The sequence below is a fragment of the Pogona vitticeps genome, chromosome 12 (assembly GCF_051106095.1).
Source record: "Pogona vitticeps strain Pit_001003342236 chromosome 12, PviZW2.1, whole genome shotgun sequence".
NCBI lineage: Eukaryota > Metazoa > Chordata > Lepidosauria > Squamata > Agamidae > Pogona > Pogona vitticeps.
The window spans coordinates 2655053-2673799 of record NC_135794.1 but is presented as its reverse complement, the minus strand read 5'-3'; the positions used below and the strand labels follow the sequence as shown (position 1 = coordinate 2673799).

At 45.7% G+C, this 18747-nt stretch overlaps 1 protein-coding gene across 3 annotated transcripts in view; it reads right to left on the bottom strand.

Annotated features, from left to right (window-relative positions):
- Positions 1-248: 248 nt before the first annotated feature.
- APBA2 (amyloid beta precursor protein binding family A member 2) overlaps positions 249-18747 on the bottom strand; it is an 84900-nt gene continuing 66401 nt past the window's right edge. For all 3 annotated transcript variants that reach the window (XM_072981543.2, XM_072981542.2, XM_078380917.1), the window contains 6 exons: positions 16443-16628; positions 14236-14415; positions 9482-9694; positions 7099-7218; positions 2210-2350; positions 249-1787 (listed from right to left, as the gene is read on the bottom strand). In XM_072981543.2, coding sequence (XP_072837644.2) covers positions 1716-1787; positions 2210-2350; positions 7099-7218; positions 9482-9694; positions 14236-14415; positions 16443-16628 — 912 coding nt within the window. In that variant the 3' untranslated portion in view covers positions 249-1715. The remainder of the gene's footprint in view (positions 1788-2209; positions 2351-7098; positions 7219-9481; positions 9695-14235; positions 14416-16442; positions 16629-18747) is intronic.

The following is an 18747-nucleotide window of genomic DNA, read 5'->3' as shown; positions in this document are numbered from 1 at the left end:
AGGTGTCCGGATTCGACGCCAGGCTCTCGGTGACGGCCTCACCCAAGTCTCCTTGAAAGAGACGGATCTTGAGCCGAGCTAAATGGTACGGCACTGCCAGGCCTGGGGAAAAGTTGCTTTTTTTTTTGGACTACAGCTCTTTTTTGGTATTTAGGAAGCATCATCTGAACCAGAAGGCACTTCTTCCGTGTGATCTCCCTGAACACCTTTGCAAAAAAAAGGTGAAACAAAACTGAGAGGAGCCGCAGTGCTTTATTACGCCAAATTTATTAGTGAGTCTAGATTAATTCCCTCCTAGGGTCACCTGCATGCAACAGAGAGCTACGGCGGTATTACTCCTTGAAGTACAGTCATCCTAAAGCTTTTTTGTTACTGCATGGTAAGGCTTCTTTAGTCACAGTGTATTTTTATTTTTTTCCTTCAAGGCCTTGGCCAAAAGTAGAGAGAGGAGGACAAAAAGAAAAGAAAAAGAAATGCAAGACAAAAAAAGTTACATCATTTGACATTTATCTCATAATGAACACAACGTTACTATAACTTGGTTTATCATTGCCACAAATTCTAATACTGTTGAGGGTGATTATGTCCTCATTCGCTGCCACGGTTTACATTCAGTCCACGTATTGGCTCAGAAAAAACAAACAAACGAATGAAACAAGATTAAACGTTATATAAAAAATTTGCTATTTTTAAGCATGGCTTTCTCGTAGTAAACTCATGTCCAACCCAAGGGTGAAATGGAAGGTGGCGAGATACTGAAACCCAGAATCTTATTGGAATAGTGCTTACAGGCTGAAGGGACATTAAAGTTTGGTCATTAAAAACCTTCATTCTTCAAAACATAAACATAGCTCATCTAAATAAATATTCAGAGTTCATATTATGCTTACTGCTTTGTTTTTTTTTAAAAAAACCTTTTATTTCTTCCCCGTCCGCCCACCCCACCCCCTTGTTCCTGGTTTCACACTTAAAGTCACATCTCCTCAAAAACTCACGTTAATTACACTTGTCAATAAGAATACTAATGACGACAGTATCTTTTTCTCTTTCCCTCTTTTGATTAGCGTCAAACATTTCCTCCCCACCCGCGCCCACCCAGCCCTTAAAATTGCATACATTCTTGGTCATTTCAAAACACGTCTGCCTTTTCTACGGCTTTTTTCAAAACACGAGGATTTTACGCACTCGCTGTTTTTAAAAGTGCCTGCGTTCTGTAAGCCCCTTTGCTCCCCATCCTCCCCGTCTGCTCTCTTTTCCAAAAGTGCCAGACCTACCCTTGGACCGAGGCCGCATTAAGGTTGGCACTGGGAGATGACAAGCCGAACCGCGCGGGCCTCCCTGCCATCAAGGGGGACCAAATACAACAACCTGGCAGGGTAGACTCTCGCCTTATGCTGGTCAACATCCACATGAGAGAGAGAGAGAGAGAGGGATGATGTTATAAAATACTTCTGTGTATTAGAAAGATGGTGTCAGTGGTTACAGTCCAAAATAACAGCTTCCTCTTTTGGCAACAAAATCCTTAAAAAAGAGAAAAATTAAGGGAGGGGGGAAAGAAAGGCAAAGAAGCTGGATCCTTTTTGAGTTTCCAGACTGTCCCAAACTTGAGTTTTCAAACCTTTTTTCTGTTCCTATGAAATATAAAATTCCTCTTGAAGGTTGTTGCATGGGTGGAATCGGTCAGTCTTTTGGGGGGGGCGGGAGGCAGCCTTGCATTAGATGTACAGCGGGGTCTCCTGCCCAGTGAGCAGCCTGAACATGGCAGCCGGCATGGTCTTCATATGGATCTGTCCGGAAGAGAAGGAAAAGCGAGCAGAGTCATGATTCAAAGCAACAACAACAAAACACTCAAACGCTCCATTGCAAACTTTTCTGGGCACCCTTGAATAAAATAAGAGCCAAAGCCACCGTGGCTGTATTTTGATTACTGCTCACTTACTGTCCGAGGAAGTGGACTTCTTTGCGAAAGCTCACATTAAAATACAGCAGTTGGTCTTTCGGGTGTCGGAATGCTTTTGACGTCTTTACTTTTCATTTTTTCCCTTTGTTTCTGCCTGATCTGTTCTCGTCTTGTGAGCTCTCTTGAGTGTGAATTAATGAGGTTTCTTTTCTCCCTCCGACAAAGAGATTCCGAGAATATCTCACGTCTCTTACAGTTGCTTTATAATTCTTTATTTTTTTAAAAAAAATCCCACTTGGGAAGACTCACCTCTCCCACCGAGTTGGACAACGCCTGCACGATCTTCTCATGAGCCGTCGCGACGACGCTTTGACCGTTGATCTCGATGATGCGATGGCCCACCCTGACCCCCCCTCTCTCGGCTATGCCCCCCCTCATCAAGCTGCAGATCTGTTGAGAGAGATCGGCATTCAATTAGAAGAGGAAGAGGAAGAAAGACTCAACTCTGACATTGTAGCTGTGCGTCAAGACAACAGGAAGTTCAAGTGTGGCTCCATTTATTTATTTGGCAAGGGAGGGTTAAGAGTGGGAGATAGCGTTGAACCAAGTTCCCTTAAAATAACAATTAATGAGGCAGGATGATGCCAGGGTTAAAGTGTCACTTGGAACCAGTTGTGGTTTGCTCCTGGACCACTGTAAAGGTAAAGGTTCTCCTTGACATTTAGTCCAGTTGTGTCCATCTCTAGGGCGCGGCACTCATTCCTGTTTCCAAGTCGTAGAGCCAGCGTTGGTCTGAAGACTGTTTTCGTGGTCACGTGGCCAGCGCGACTAAGCACGGAGCGCAGTTACCTTCCCACCAAGGTGGTACCTATTTAAGGTGGTACCTATTTATTGACTTGCATTTTTACATGCTTTCGAACTGCTAGGCTGGCAGGAGCTGGGATAAGCGACGGGAGCTCCCTCCCTGAACCACTAGGTATCAGTAATTTAATTCAGACAGAAAATACTTCCTAGCTAACACCACGGTTTATACAGTTGGAGTTACTGAAAATCCACTAAAGATGGGTCAGTAGATCCTGACATGTCTTCTACTCAATCTTTTGCATGTCAACGCTATAGAAAGCATTCGTTGTTAAGTCGTGTCCGACTCTTCATGACCCCATATACGGGCATCCCCAGACCTATTTGGTCTTTTTGTCTTGGGTTGACCTGAGGCCAACCTGAGAAAGGCAGCCTATAAATATCTTAAATGGATAAAACAAATAAATTACTGAACAGTGCTATGCAGTGATAACCAGAAATATTACAGGGTGATGGAGAAGAAAGAGAGAATCAGGAATTAGCAGCTCCCAAGAAAACGATAAGGAGTGCAAGATGCCTCCCTCAGCTATGCAAAATTTCCTTTTTAGACTTCATTTCCGAGAAACACCCAACAAACTGACATTCATCCTTCTCCCCCCCCAAACCCCAACAATTTGGTGGCCTGTTCTAGAGCTAAAGCGTCTCCTTCAAGTACAAACTTGAAGGTTTTCCAAGGACAGCCAATCATCAGCTGGATAGCTCGGGTATTGTACAGAAGTGGTTTTGGACCTCACCGCAAATAGCAAGCAAATTTGCTGGCTGGAGAAGAATTTTATTCAGCAGACCATCTTAAATGAACCAAATTAATCCATAATCACTGGATTAAGATGTGGTTTGGAAGATGGTTGAATTTTGGATTGCAATGTCTCGGAACACAGATGTGTGTCTTTTGGCTCAAAAAGTTTTTTTTTTTTTTAAATGCAGATATTTGGGAAAGTCGCTAACAAAACCGTGCAAAACTAGGGAAACTTGCATATGAAAACAAATACTGACGCTTGGTTGTAAAGAAAGAAAATCACCATCTGGTGTAGGAATTGAACAGATTTGACACTGGATACATGCAAAACTTACACGACCAGACACGGACTGCTCCATTCCCTAGTTTGGACTGGACGCAGTGAGTATACTTTGAACCCAGCCACATTGCTCTGAAAACACAGTGCAGTTTTACCCTACCTTTCACCATGTAACTTTGCTATAGCTGGAGGGCTAGCTACAGCACACAGCAGAAATGGTTGCTCTGAAAGTAACTTTATCTCTCTTTAAACAGTCTTATGTTTCTGTAAAAATACCCCACTTAGCCACCCTATATAGTCTTGCCTCTAGCACATACATTCTTAAAAAAACTCCCAGTATGGGGATCCCTCCTCCTTTTTTTCCTTACAAAGAAATGTCCTTCAGAGGTACGGAACAGACCTGTAGCAGATCGCGAAACGAACACGCCACCATCTTGGCGTCCAGCCACAGAAGAGGTGGAGCCCAGTGCCTCTGTGGCAAAGCCAGCCCAAGGAAACAGACAGACTGTCCAGCGCAGAATTCTTGCACTGGCCGTATCTGGACCTCCTAAAACCTCATCCTTGTCAGAGACACCTACTAGGTTTTAGATTGCTTCTAAGGCGGCTTTCCTAAGGAAAGCAGAGGAAAGGTGCAAATACCCAGTAGCCTGAATCAGCTACAAACTGGGTGTAAGTGAGCTAAGAGCAGCCACATGGAGAATACGCCGCAGTGGTTTGGTATGACACTGAAATGCAACCTCTGTTTCTCCCTCCTTTCAATTGGGTGTTGGAATACCTTGTCTCAGTTCCATAGATCTAGCAAGGAACGTTTATTTATTTTATTTATTTGTTCGATTTATATCCCGCCCATCTGGTATATTCTACCACGTTTCTAGGCTGAGGGACTTGGCGTGAACCTTCTGCGTCAGGACAATCCCTGTTCTTTAGGCCAAGCTGATGCTGTCCCCAATTACTTCCAGGTCAACTAAAGGCAGCCATGCAAAAGCAGCAGCTGGAGATGACAAATGCCGGCCTGTCAAGCCGAAGCCTGGGGAAGCCGGATTCAGCCACAGCTCACAGATGCGAGATGAACACAGCTGGCTGTCTACGAGGAAGTGCCCCAAGCTTTCCTGTCGAGATTTCTCTTCCTATCGAAGCCGCCGCTGGCTTGTAGGCTTGTCACAGATATCAAGGAGAGCAGAAACAACACCCTGGGTCAAAAGTTTATAGTCAAGAAAGCCCCTGGCCAGGAGGTTTGGTGTTTCAAAGGGACCCAGATGTTTCCAATATAGGAGAACTCCGCCTCGCTAAGACTCCTCCCAACCGATTGTGAAATGGGCCCGTGTGGTACAGAGAGACCAGAAGGAATGACGACGGCGTAGAAGAAACCTATCCATGCAGGCTTAAACCGAGGCGGTAATCATGTCACATCTTGTTTTCATAATAGATCACTGGCAATTTTATTTCCACACCAAAACTGGGGGACAGTTTTTTCCAAATGCCCTAGAAACCCCCAGATGCCTCCACTGATTTCTGTAAGGAGGTTTCTGTCCAGAAAAATGACTGGGGGGTGAAAAGGAACAAGACTGTTTAGCTCCACTTTTTAACTTTTTTTTGGCTCGTTCTCCGCTAGCTATCTTAGAGCTGGCTCAATCCGCGATAAAGCAGGAAGAACCATCCGGCTTGGGTGTAAAACCCAAACTGGAGAAGAATTGACACCCTTCCAAAGATGATGTATCATCCTGAGGGCAGTACATTTTCCCCGGCATCTCTAGCACCAATGTCTGCCCAAGTGGCCTCTGTGGGTAGGGATGAGGGCCGTAATGCAACGATGAACATCAGCCTATGGTCTACACTGAGGTGGCCCATCACATGTTCTTGGGCTGTGTGGGCCAAGGGTGATGAGAGTTAACAGTCCAACAACATCAGAAAAGTTACAAATAGTTCACCTTTGTGTAGTTTTCAGGAACTACAACTTATATTCTAAGCAGGCCCCAAATCTTTGCAACTTATGGGCATGTCTCTCTCTGTGTGATCCAGGGCAGGTGTACCGACGTTCCTTGCAAGACTACCCTACTTTAAGCATGATGTGACCTAGTTCCAGTCAACATACAAGGATGTGAGCCTGCCGCTGATGCCCTCCCCAGACGGACAGCAGCATTCTGAAGACAAGAGCATCTTTCTTCTCTAGGAACCATAAGTCGCGCACACAAAGGGCTTCCACACATGACTGTCTTTTCATATCTGGAGAGAGGCAATAGGGGGTGGCGTTCACACACACCTTTCCTCACATGAACCGGTTTAAACTGGGCTACCCTAATGCTTGAGTAGGGCTAGACCAAGAACGAGAAAGCATTGCTTTGGACTTCTCTAGGATGCATATCAAGACTCCACGCTCAGCTCTCAAAACTAGCCAATGCATGAAGTAGACAAAACCCAGTGCATTCCTCTTAAAATGTGAATGGGTGAATTTAAAAACGCAATCAAATAAATAAAGGAATAGTAAACGCATCCCCCATTTGTGACATTAGCCTCAGTGTGTCAGGGAGAGAACAGGGTTTGCCAGCACTGCTCCTAGTGAAGGAAAATGGAAGTGGTAACCCGTAAGTATCTAGAATGTTCCAAGTTGCCCAGTCCTGTATTAGATCATGAAACCAACTTGCAAGATGGTGGGTGCTTTTCCCAACTGTGAATGTTTCTAGTAGCCACTAGATGGTACCAAAGTACAGTTGAACAGAAAATCGCTTTATGGTGGGGAAAACATTCGGAAGCAATGTAGAGACACAACTCTTGATATTGTCCGTGCAGCGCAAATTTGCAACCCAGTGGAGCACATGCCTGCTGAACTCCAACTGCAGAAGCTGCTGCTGCAGCCATCGGAAGAGGACAACAAGCACCTTAATCCAGTCTCTGCAGAGCAGACTCTCCCGTGGGAACTATCTGGGCTTGGATGGAAATAATGAGAAGGGTCCTAGCCTTTATTTTGTTAATTTCAGGGTCCAGGTTGAATGGCCTAGATTGAGGAAACTTTGCACCCCACCTTCTGCCCACTGAACCTTCCAAGAAGGGTTTCCGCCCGTCTTCTTTCCCACCAAGTGGAAATGCTACTGGAGCAGACAATTACCAATAATTAACTCCCATGGCAGTGGTCTTCCTGCTGTTTTGCTCAAGATAAAAACTTTCTCCCGTCTGGACTCCGAGGTGGAAAAAGGTTCATTTTTCTGATAATGACTTGGATTCTGAGAGTTACAGTCCAAAATAACAAACATTTCCTACCTCTGTTTTTTCCCCCCAATTCAATCTCCACGGTTGACAAACACTGAGAAGAAAGAGTGAACTTACAATTCCATTTTGGACGCTGAAGCCCAACTGATATTTCAAATCAGGTCGCTTGATAAGGACGGTAGTAACCGGTGGGCAGCTGACGATGTTCAACTTCACTTGCGTCTGATTCTTAAGACCCTGCAAGAAATCCCCTTTAATCAATATATATTCATCACCAACAAGCTACAGCAGCATCTTGGGCTATTGAACGTTGGGTTGTATTCAAGTATGGCTTGGCGTTTAGGACCAGGCTAAACATAATATCTCTTTACTTCAACCCCTTTGCATAAGAACACACACACACACACACACACACAGAGAGAGAGAGAGAGAGAGAGAGAGAGAGCTTTGAAAATGTTAAGGTTAGCTCTGACATGCTAATGTTAAATCCAACTTGTCAAGGAAAATGTATTCATTAACACTGGAAACTGTTCTATAAAAGTCATGCACCTATTGACGAATTCCTTGAATATTTAATGCAAAAATGTCACTCAAAATTACGAAACATAACCAGTAATAAATAACAGCCACAAGAAAATGTTAAGTGTTGCTTAAAAAAAGAGATTAAACTTGTTGTTGACAATGTTAATGGAACAGACAACAAAATGAATATTAATTTATTACTGTATATTTAAGATCTGTATGCACACAAACGTACATATAGACACCAGATGGCCTCAGTTGGTTTTAGTTCAGACACTCTCCAGTGCACCTTAGCACAAAAGGACTTCTGAGAGTAACCTCACAACACAGCTAAAACCCAGTCTACCCCAAAATATTGTTCCATGACAGCTGGGAGACCCTCAGGAATAGAAGAAGAAATGGTGGAGAGAGTTGCAGTAGATGGCAGCGAGCAGAGAGATTGGACCACCCAGCTCGTGAACCAGGAGCATGGGAAGTGATTTTCACTCAGACAAAGCCACTGTTGGACAACAATCTACCTGAAGTAGCTTCTTACCAAATGTGTACATTTTTAATTCCATGTTCAGGTTCGCAAGGAAGCTGTGTGGCCCCCTTACCCTGGAGACACTTTGACATGCTCCATGTGTGTTGTGTTGGGAGTATTTGATCCTACTGTTCTAGGGTTTTATGTCCACGCAGTTGCGGTCAGCCTGAATGTTAAAGAGCAGCTGAGCTGTAAACAATTTGTAAATGGTGCACCTTCTAGATAAACAGCAAGGCCATGGCAGGGAATGCATCAGCTTCGCCGTCTGAAAACCCATTTAATCATTCTGTCAGCTTCATTTACTGTCAGTCAGAGACACAGCACTAGACCGATGTTATAATTGAAGGCGGTAGCCTTCAAGACAATGGTGGTGTGTGGAGGCTTGCCTGTTCAGGATCCTAACCTTTCCACTTCCTTTCCTCACCCTCCTTGTGCCAGTTTTCCTCCTTTCCTTATTCTGTGACAAATATCCACACAATATGATGGTTCTCCCTATGTTTTACATTTATGTGTGTCCCCCTCTTACCAACACTATTCCATGCCTCCCTTCTCCAGTCCTGGTTTTCCATTTCTCCCCCAATCAGGAAGTCAACACAATACTTGATCATGACTGCACTGCCCATGATAATTCTCTTCTCTCCAAGGATGTTTCGATCCTTTCTGCAAATGAGGGGCATTTAGTGATTCATGGGCAGTGATTCCATTGTAGGTTTTCATGTGAAATCTACAGGTACTCTCCAAGGTCCTGAACTGCTTTTCACAAAGGAGTTAAGCCATCTTAGATGCCTTGTGTAAAGTTCAAAGTGATTCAAGACTCTCGCAAGACACTGGTGACCCCTACTGCAAACACCAAATTCATGCTACCTCCCACTTCAGTGTTTGGGAAGTCCTGTTTTGATATCGATAGCGCAGACACTAGAAAGCTTTCAAGATGCCAATGCAACTCCTTCTTCTTTACGCTGCAAGACACTAACACTAAAGTCCTGTGGTTCCTTGAAGACTAACTGATAGGAAAAGATGAAGACCAAATATGAGATGGGTTCATTCCATCCAGGAGCTGGTTGAATAGCTCTGTGGTTTAGGTCTCTGGCTGTGGAGTGTGTTCCTCCAGGGAGAAGAGCCAGCCTGGGTGGCCTTGGGCAAGCTGCATAGCCCCAGGGCTGCCCCCAGAAGAAGGGAATGGGAAATCAAAGCATGACCTAGAGTTTACAAGAGCTAAGCAGGGCTGTTGAGGACAGGACATATTGGAGGTCACCCATTCCTAGGATCGCCATAGGTCAGGAGATGACTTGATGGCACATCAGAACAACAACAACTAATTGTAGAAGCTTTCTTGGACTGTCTCATCAGATACAAGTGGGTTGCAGACCACAAACGTATATGACCATCATTGGTCTTTAAAGCGGCCTGCCATGAGACTCTTGGAAACCTCTGCCGAGGGAACAGAAACGGTACCTTGATGATCCCTTGGCACGTCGCCAGGGGAAGCCCGACCAAACTGGTGCCATTGATCGACATGATCTGGTCCCCGATGCTCAGCTTCCCCGAGCGAGCGGCTGGCCCCCCGTTCATCATGTTGGCCAGGATCACGGTGGGCAAAATGGATCCCCAGCCGGATTCTACGATCACCACTCCGAGAATCTCTCCCTTGTGTTTGGCTAACTGCAGCTGCAAGATAAAACAGGAGAGGAGAAGGGATGTGTGGATTTAACGCTACGCACCGTTGAACTGTGGGGTCGAAGGCCGGTTTAGGCAGCTCTAAAAGGAGATGGGTTAAATACGTGGAGATTAGGACCACCAGTGGCTGCTTGTATGGGTGAGGCAGTATACCTCCCACTGCCAGTTGCTGGGAGCCGGACAGGACGGGTGTCGCTGCGCACTTTGCCTCCTTGGTTAGGAAAAGGGCTGCCAGCAAATTTGCCTGCAGAGAAGCCGCACTCTGGTTTTTTAATAAACAACTTTCAGAACAGTTCCTCGTGTTCTTTCCACAACATGATTTCCTTAGCTGCTCTTAGAACTCTGTGTTTGCAAGTATAGTATACGGGGCACTCTTTCTTTCGATGCTCCAGGCTCCCACTAAGCGGATGACGTGACATACCTGAAAGACCGTATAAAGGTGTTCTACCCAGAAATATCCCATCCAATACAAGCGTGTACACACACACACACACACTAACTTCCTCTACCCTCCTCTATTCCCAGCGGCTGCAATTCCATCCCCTCCACCCGGTCCTGATCCCTGTTTTTTTCTTTGAATCCCCCAGAAAAGTGGGGGGGGGGAAACAGGCAGAGGGCCGTCAAAGGAAGAAGGTCATGAAACAGGATCTCAAGAGCTCCAGATGTATGGCTGCAAAACCCATGCTTCTACCAGCGTGTTGGCAGGCCCTCTCCCTCTAAACAACAACAACAAACAAACTAGAAGGAAGATGATTGCCCTCCCTAGGAAGCAGGGAAAGCTAGAGGTGCCAACATCCTTAGCTGTATCCACACTGTACTGATAAATGTATCTTTCTTCCCCCCCCTCCACTTCCTGCATCTGAGCAGATTGCCATTTATTTATGCGCCCCTCGTTTCCCTTGCACCCACTGTTGATTTTTAAAATCCAATTTCCAATTGGTTTGTTGATTTTCAGCCTGCCTCCTGGTCACCTTGGCTGGTTTTTTTTTGCCTCTAAATGCTTTGCTTAGCCCTAACTGCCAGAGAGATAAAATCGCCTGTCTCTCGGCAAGGCTGATGACATTTACTTCTCATTTAGAGTTTTCACCTCCAGGGTGACTTTCCAGATTTTTAAATACCCTGTACTCCCAGCAGCCTCTCTGGCCTCAAGCCCGTGCGTGGCTTGTTCCTAAGACCCACAACGGGAGAATCAACTGCAACCCAGTTAGCACAGAACTCGCTTGAGCCTCTCGTCCCAGTGTGAACGGCTTTAAGGACCCCTGCCCCCCCCCGTGGTTGTTTTAACAGACTAGTGGCATGCACCACTTTGAAAGATATGACAGTAACTACCACTACCATCATCTCAGAACTGCAGAGATGGAAGGGGCCCTATGGGTCATCTAGTCCAGCCCCTGTCAAGGAGGCATAGTGAGGAATCGAACTCCTAACTTCTTTGGCTCTGCAGCTGGAGACCTAAACCACTAAGCTAGCTATGGCTCAGTGGTTGCCAAATGTGTAGAAGACCCTTGAAGGCAGAGCCGAAGTCACCCCCTGGTGCTTAAACCCCTGCAAAGAAGTGTCTGCTGTCTATTGGCAGAGTTCGGTGGTACCTTAAGCAGGCAACATCCCAAATGATAACAATACATAAAATAAAATTGGGCTTCTGAGTCCTTCATCAGCTATGTGTGGTTTGACTAAAAGGTAGCTAACAGAGAGTTTCCTGTATCCTTGCTAAACCTTTCTCTTCACCAGTGGCTCCCAACCTTGGGTCCCCAGATGTTCTTGGACTAGAACTCCCAGAAACCTTTAACATTTAGCTGTGCTGGCTAGGATTCCTGGGATATGTAGTCCAAGAACACCTGGAAGACCGAAGGTTGGGAACTGTTGGTCTATAGAGACGGAGCTGAGTAGCCAATTCAAATCTTCTATAAGGGCAACCTAATAATGTCCTGTCTCTCTGAACCTGCCTGCAATCCCCATTCTGGAGCTGAAGTAACTATAGTACAGTTGGGATATTGGGCCCAGATGGAACCTGAATTGTTTTGCTTCTTCCCCAAATTTACTGTCATGAAGAATTCAGAATGACCCAACCGATCGCTAGCCACCTAAGCCTAGCTGAGATTGGTAGACAGACCCGATAGATGGGGAGAGGACGGGGCAGATGGACAGGGAGATACAGAAATCTATTTGGCAGCCCAGTAAAATTGTTATTCCAATCTGCTTCTAAATTTTATTTATGCACCACAGGATTCAAGTTTCATTTTTTTTATTTGCTCTCTATTGATTGACTTCTGGATTACAAGAACTGCCTGCCATAAAGATGATAGGTTATCTAATGTAATAACCTTGGGGAAAAAATGCTTTCCTCCACACAAAGAGCAGAAATCAAAAGGGGGATCACAAAGGACTCTTTCAGAACAACATCTCCAAAGCCCTTTTGAAAGAACTGTACGACTCATTCCGTTGTTTTTTTTTTTTAAGATAATTTTTTAAAAACGGCAAGAGAGAGAGAGAGAGAGAGAAAAAAGACCTGGGGGACGCATTTTCTAGGCAAAGGCTCAGCAGGCAAGCCGCCTTCCTCAGTTCACCACTGATTAACCCACAGCATGAGAGAAGCCTCTACTTTAAATCAATCACGTTTATGAAGCAGGAAGTGAGGAGGGGGTAGCTAGAGGAAAATCAAAAAAAGGACAGCCATCAAAGCAGCAACGGGCTCGCTCCGCGTATCAGCCAATGAACAGGCTTAATTCGGAGAAGGGAGACGACCGGCAATGGAGAGGAATGAAAACGATGCTGATGGCTTACCGATATTTAGAGATGATGATGACCATCATCTGTGAACGGCAGAGCTAGAAGGGACCCTCTGGATCACGGAGTCCTGCTCCTGTCAAGAAGGGACAAACTGGGGGAATCAAACTCCCAACCTCTGGCTCTGCAGCTGGAGATCTAAACCACAGAGCTGTCCAGCAGATGATCCAGAGAAAAAGGGAGAGCATCATCTCCCCCGGTCATTGGGGCCCCGCTAGCAGATGCAAATGGGATGTCTGAATCACACACCCGGGTGGAAGGGAAGGAAGCAGGGGGAAACAGCTGCCACTAAATACACCAGGCCCAGATAAAGTGTAGACAGTACCAACAGCACCCCTTCTGTGCCTGCCTGTGAAGATGGTGGGCTGGGGGTGCCGCTCATGCATGCATGTGCATATAGGTGTGCTGGTTTTTGTGTGTTTCTGACCGGGAGCCATCATCAGCCCCATGGATGAAAATAATTCAGCTTATCTCCTGTCCAACATAGGAGAGGGTATGTGGCAGGCAGGCAGCCTATAGTTTGCGAGCAGATTTCCACCCACTCTGGCTACTAGCACTTTCGTGCCGTATTTCCTCCACCACCAAATTGCCTTGGTCTGAGCAATCCTACTTTCACAGGGGGCGTGGCTAGCACGTCTGGCCAGTTCACTTACTATGGGGAACCAGCAGGCCCTTCTCTTTTTTTCACAAAGCCAGGAAGGCCCAGCAGAAGGGTGTGAGGCCAAAGGTGGGCCCGTTATCTCTGAAAGCTGCACACACACCCCGGTCGGAGAAATCCTCCCTCCTGCCATCCACATAGCAACATCTAGTGGCCATCACGAATTGTGATGATCAAAGAGCAATCCATTAGAGGAGTCTGCTGAAATAGTCAAAGCAAGCCACTGTTGGAGATTAACCAACCCCTTGTCTGTTCAGCAAAAGCTTGTACACAGAGACCTTTTAAGAAAAACAAAGCTGATGCCTGAAAGACAAGAGTGTGGAGGACCCCCAGGTCTGGAACAAAAGGGAATTCTACAAAAGGGGGCCAACCCAAATAAAGCCCCGTCCATAAGGACGGCCATGGAGTCACCATGCCAGCAGTGTGGTGGCCGCAGTGCAGGAGGACTTCAGATGGATGAGAAGATGACTCCAGCCTTCTTCAACCTGGTGTTCTTGAGATGTCTCGGACGACACTACAGTACAGTGGGGTCTTGACTTGAGAACTTAATCTGTATTGGAAGGCGGTTCTCAAGTCAAAAAGTCTGTAAGTCAAGTCTCCATTGACCTACCGTGCATTGAAAACCGATTAATCCCGTAACAGGCCGTTTTTGTTCCATTTTGGGTTTTTCTGGTCTGTAAGTCAAATCTCAGTCTGCAAGTCAAACCTAAATTTTGCGGCCAGAGAAGTCTGTAACTCAAAAAGTCTGTAAGTCAAGCCGTCTGTAAGTCAAGGGTCCACTATATTTATAATTCCTGACCACTGGCTATGTTGGGGCTGATCAGAGGGGGTAGATTAAGCCGTCTGGAATGCAAAGAGCTCAACTCAACCGACGTAATAGAACAGCAGCAGCAACACAACATCCCAAATGGCTCAGCAGGGTTAATGTTATGCTCCTGTTGTATACGCTTTAAAATATGTTTGCACTCTCAAAACACCACATGAGTTCACAGCATGAATATTACTTGTAAGCAGTGGGGGGGAAAGAGTTTCAAAAGGCCCATTAAAATAAATTAATCAAACATGAAATGAGAAAAAAGAAAATCACCTCCTTGCAGTTCTCCGAGTTGGAGAAATGGATAAGATCGTCATTATACATCTCCTGGGTGTTGATGATGTCGCTGTATTCCTTCTGGCTGAGATCCTCCGGGTTTATGCCGTTGGCTCGGAGGAATTCCTGGTAGGCCACGCTGAAGGCTTGGCCGATCGACTGGGCAATCAGCTGAGCCTGAGGGAGAAGCAGGAAGGAGCAAAGAGAGGAGTACCAACCCAACACCTACATTCAGTGCACTTTACATCCGCCTGACTCTGGGCTTGGAGAAAAAGCCCTCTGAGGGCTACCCCAGTGGCCAGACTGACAGGAGTGCTCAGAAAGGAGGCTGAGTTGACTAAAGATGCTTTCCCAGATTTGGGCCCTTCAGGCCTCCAGAGGTGTTGGCTTACAGCTTTCCTATAGTGGGGGATTTGTGGAAATAGTAGTAGAGAAATGCACATGGAGTGCATGAGATAACGGGCACCGTTTTACACCCATGAGGCACTTCGCCTTGGCCAGTAACTCTCCAGATCCCACTTGCCTAGAAGCAAGCAAGCTAGCAGTACATTTGATGTGATTTAAGTTTCTGTCCTTGCTAACTACAAGTAACGGTCTTGCTCGTAATGTGTTATCTCCAAGACCTAGTGACTTAATGGGAACCTGCTCTCCGGCTCCGAATGCCATTTACGGGGGAGCAGCCAGGGGGTCAAGATGACTGCTTTTGTGCTCTACTTGTGTGTTTCTTGGATGTGGCTGGTTGGTTACTGTGGGATCTACCGTACTGGATCAGCCTGATCCCACACGGGTCTTCCTTTCGGGTTGCAATTCTTTTGCACAAATGCCTTCCAGGAATCTACGAAAACATAGCTTGCGGTCCAAGCTTTTAATGAATCACTAGAATACTTGGCCATACAGAGAGGACGTCTACACTACATGTTTACCACCAATTCAGTACCATTTTAACGGCCACGACTCTACCCAGTGCTACAATCCTTTGTGATAGTTCCCAGGAAGCAAGTAGATTGCTCTAGCAGATTCTAATTGTCGCTTGTTGCTGTCGCTGTTATGGGCATCAAGTAAGAATTGACTTATAGGGACCCTAATAGAATTTTCAAAGGAAGTGAGGTATTTAGGGAGTGGTGCTACCAATTCTAACCCCATGGAACCGCAACAGTTAAAGGAGAACGAAACTGCTACAAATACACAAACACTCTGAGAAACAGAAGAGCAGGATCTTCCATAAAGACCTCAAGAGACACAAAGACAGCATGACTTAACAGCCTGGATGAATCTAGGCCAGTGGTTCCCGACCTTGCATCCCCAGATGTTCTTGGACTTCAACTCCCAGAAATCCTGGCCAGTACAGCTAGAGGTGAAAGATCCTGGGAGTTTCACTTCAAGGACATCTGGTGACCCATGGTGGAGAACCCCTGGCCTAGGCTATGGTTTGGTTTGGTTTATTTTTTAGGAATCCAAACCCAGTCCTTCCTCCTTGGGGACAAATCTGCCCCTTCTGGGAATTTCCCTTCCCCATGATATCACGGCTTGATGGTTTCCTAGCTCTTGTGTGGGTTTTATGATTCTGAGATGTTGAACAACCTCTCCTAATCCTTAGCTGGTGGCAGAAAGAGTTCCAAGAGGACCCTTCTGCAGCATAGGCTGGTGACACCAATGCTGCAGGGGTGGTAAATCCACTCCAGGTTTTACTCTTAACTTTACAGGAGCTATCCGAGGTGCTGAAAGCTGTTTTAGTGATAAGATCCAGCATTTCATGTTTAGATTAGCTGGGAAACCAGGACCAGATTCACTGCCTGGAGATTCACACTGTAGCCTCAAGAACTCTGCTAGTCTGTTTCAGTCTCTTTCCATTTCCACACCTTTGGCCTTATCCTGCAGTGTATTGAAGTTTTGAAATCGCATTGAAATACTCCCACCTCCAATCCGTGCTCTAATCGATGTCATTTTAGGTCATAGACTGGTTTAAAAGACCTTAAAAGAGGGAGCTGAATTATTAAACATTGGAGCACATGGAGAGGGAGGTATGACTGAGTTTAAGGGAGTGGGAGAGAAAAGGGTGGGAATTCCAAGTGGATTAAAAGAGCACAGTTTATGGGAAAGGCAGAACAGCAAGCACATGAGCTCCTTCTGAATCTCCAAAAGGATTAACCAAGCAAAAGCTTCAGTCATGCACGGTCGCTAAATTATGTATGTCTCTCACTTACGTCCTCGGACTCAAAGACGTGACAAATCATCTTGTATTGCTTTTTTCCTTCTTGTGCCCCAGGAGTGGTCTCGATGCAGTCCTGGGAAGCCGACCGGGGCATACGACGCCTTGCCATCAAAACAACAATATTGCCAATATCGGCGATGTAGGAGATAGTGCGTAGCGCATGGTCCATCATGGTCTCCTAGAGCAAGAAAAGGGGGCAAGGCAATCAAGGGGGTGCCCCATGAGAGTTGAGTGATGCAAATCCTGTTTCTGTTATGCACATTGTTTAAATCATTGGACCAAGAAAAATGGAGAGACAGTAACTAATCATCAGATCTTACAACGGGGATTGTTTGCCATATTTGTCCAAAAAAACACACATTCAGCATGCTGTGGTTGAGAAGCCTTTCGGGCAGTGGGATGAGGGGAGGAAGTCTTTATTGTCTAAAAATCACCACCTACTAAACAGAATTTGGCATCCATTGGTCAAAAACCTGTTGTGAAAGTTATGCCTCCAGAAGACAAACATCACCACTGAGTGAAGATTTTCAGTAATTACACATTTCCTCTGTTCAGTGGTTAGTCCAACTCCCAAATCATCCATTTCATTGCCTGGAAATCAAGGCGCCTGTAGCACAGGAGGAGGAAATCTTTAATTACAAAAATATCGCTACTGCTGGATGATATTAGCAGCAGAGATAGATTTCCAGGTGATTAAATACTTCTTCCTGCAGAGAATGAAATGGATTACTTGTGAGTTGGACATACCTCGGGCCAAAAGGAGGAAGTCTTTAATTCTATAAAATCTGCCCTGCTGGTGGCATCACCATCTTCTGCAGGAGTAATTTATGCAGCGGGTTTTTGGCCACAGGCCGCCAGTCCAATAAGACAAGGATGTTCCAGACAAATATGTTAGGAATGTCTGCAACCCTTAACCACACTCTTCTCTATTGCCCTGACCTAAATCTGGCCACTATTATAGATAGCTTTGAATATAGACTCTTTGACCTAGTCCAGTTTTTAGTTATTTTTAAGGCTCCCTAGTCTTGAAAAAGAGACTTCTGGAGGCTCCAGTGTCCAGATCCTGGAGGTGGAGGGGAGTTACGTACTTCAACCAAAAGAGCTTTAACAAGCAAGCTGTGTTCAGTTCTTGCATGGAAAATGCAAAAGTCTAAAAGTGAGCGCTGAAAGAGTCAGGGAGGGCCCGCCCAAGGCAGCTCCGATTCATCACAACAGGAAATGAATTAATTGGTTGTGCCATCTTTGCCTCTTAAATCTTGCTCTCAGCCTTTGCTGCCGGCATGCAAAGTAGCCCAGCTCTTAAGCTCCTGCACTCTGCCTCGCCATCTGACTTACGACTTGACATGTAGAGGCAAAAGAACTATGAAAATCCATTTGTATCAGCAGCGAGCAGATCCTATTACTGTTTGTCATTTTATTAAGTACCAAGCACGGGCCCGAGGCTGCCTAGCGGTAACAGCCTTTTAATAACCATTTGAACAGCAGCCTTTTTGAAAACCAATACAAGCAGGGAGCAGGGCATGGCTAACTGATCAGGGGTGCATCGGGAGATTTTTTTTTAAGAGAAAGATTAAAAGCCCTAACCTGCAGGCGTCTGATCTTTTAAAAAGCCGCAGTGTGGATGTGAAAAATCTGAGCCTTCCCATTCTTGACGAGTCTACGAAGCAGTCCTGTCTGCTTGAAGCACGGTGGGCTACAGGTTTTACTCTTTTCTAAGCTTAGGAGCCCATCCCAAACCTGCCTTCGGTGTCTTTTCTCTCTCTACCTCTTTGCTCTTTTCTTTTGTTTGTTTCAGTGCGTGGCTGGACAGAGATTGTGCAGCGGGGGGGGGACTGCAGCTGTACAGCTGTGCAACGTCCAGTTAGAAACATGATGTGCGACCTTCAGCGATCTATCCGTAGATAGGATTTTTGAACAGAAAATATAAAACAGCAAGTGTATGCAGAAACACTTGCAAACATTTGAAAAGCGTTAAGGGAGTCGACGAGAACCCAGCGAAAGCAGCATCCGTGTGGACACGGTTTGGGCAGACAGGTTTGTTAAAGAAGCAGGAATATGTAACTTCGGGACCAACGTTAAAGTAGAAAAGAGGAAGGTGTGTGTCACCCTTAAGCTTCCCCCCCCCCTTTCAAAATTTGGATGCAGTAGGCTCCCTCGAAGATGTTGCTCATATGAAGTTATTGGAGGAAAAGAATATCTCCAGTCCTTAGAAGTCCTTAAAAGTCCTGGAAGTTGTTAGGATTTCATATGCAATGTAGTTTATTTATTTATTTTAAACATTTGTAGCCTGCTTTCCT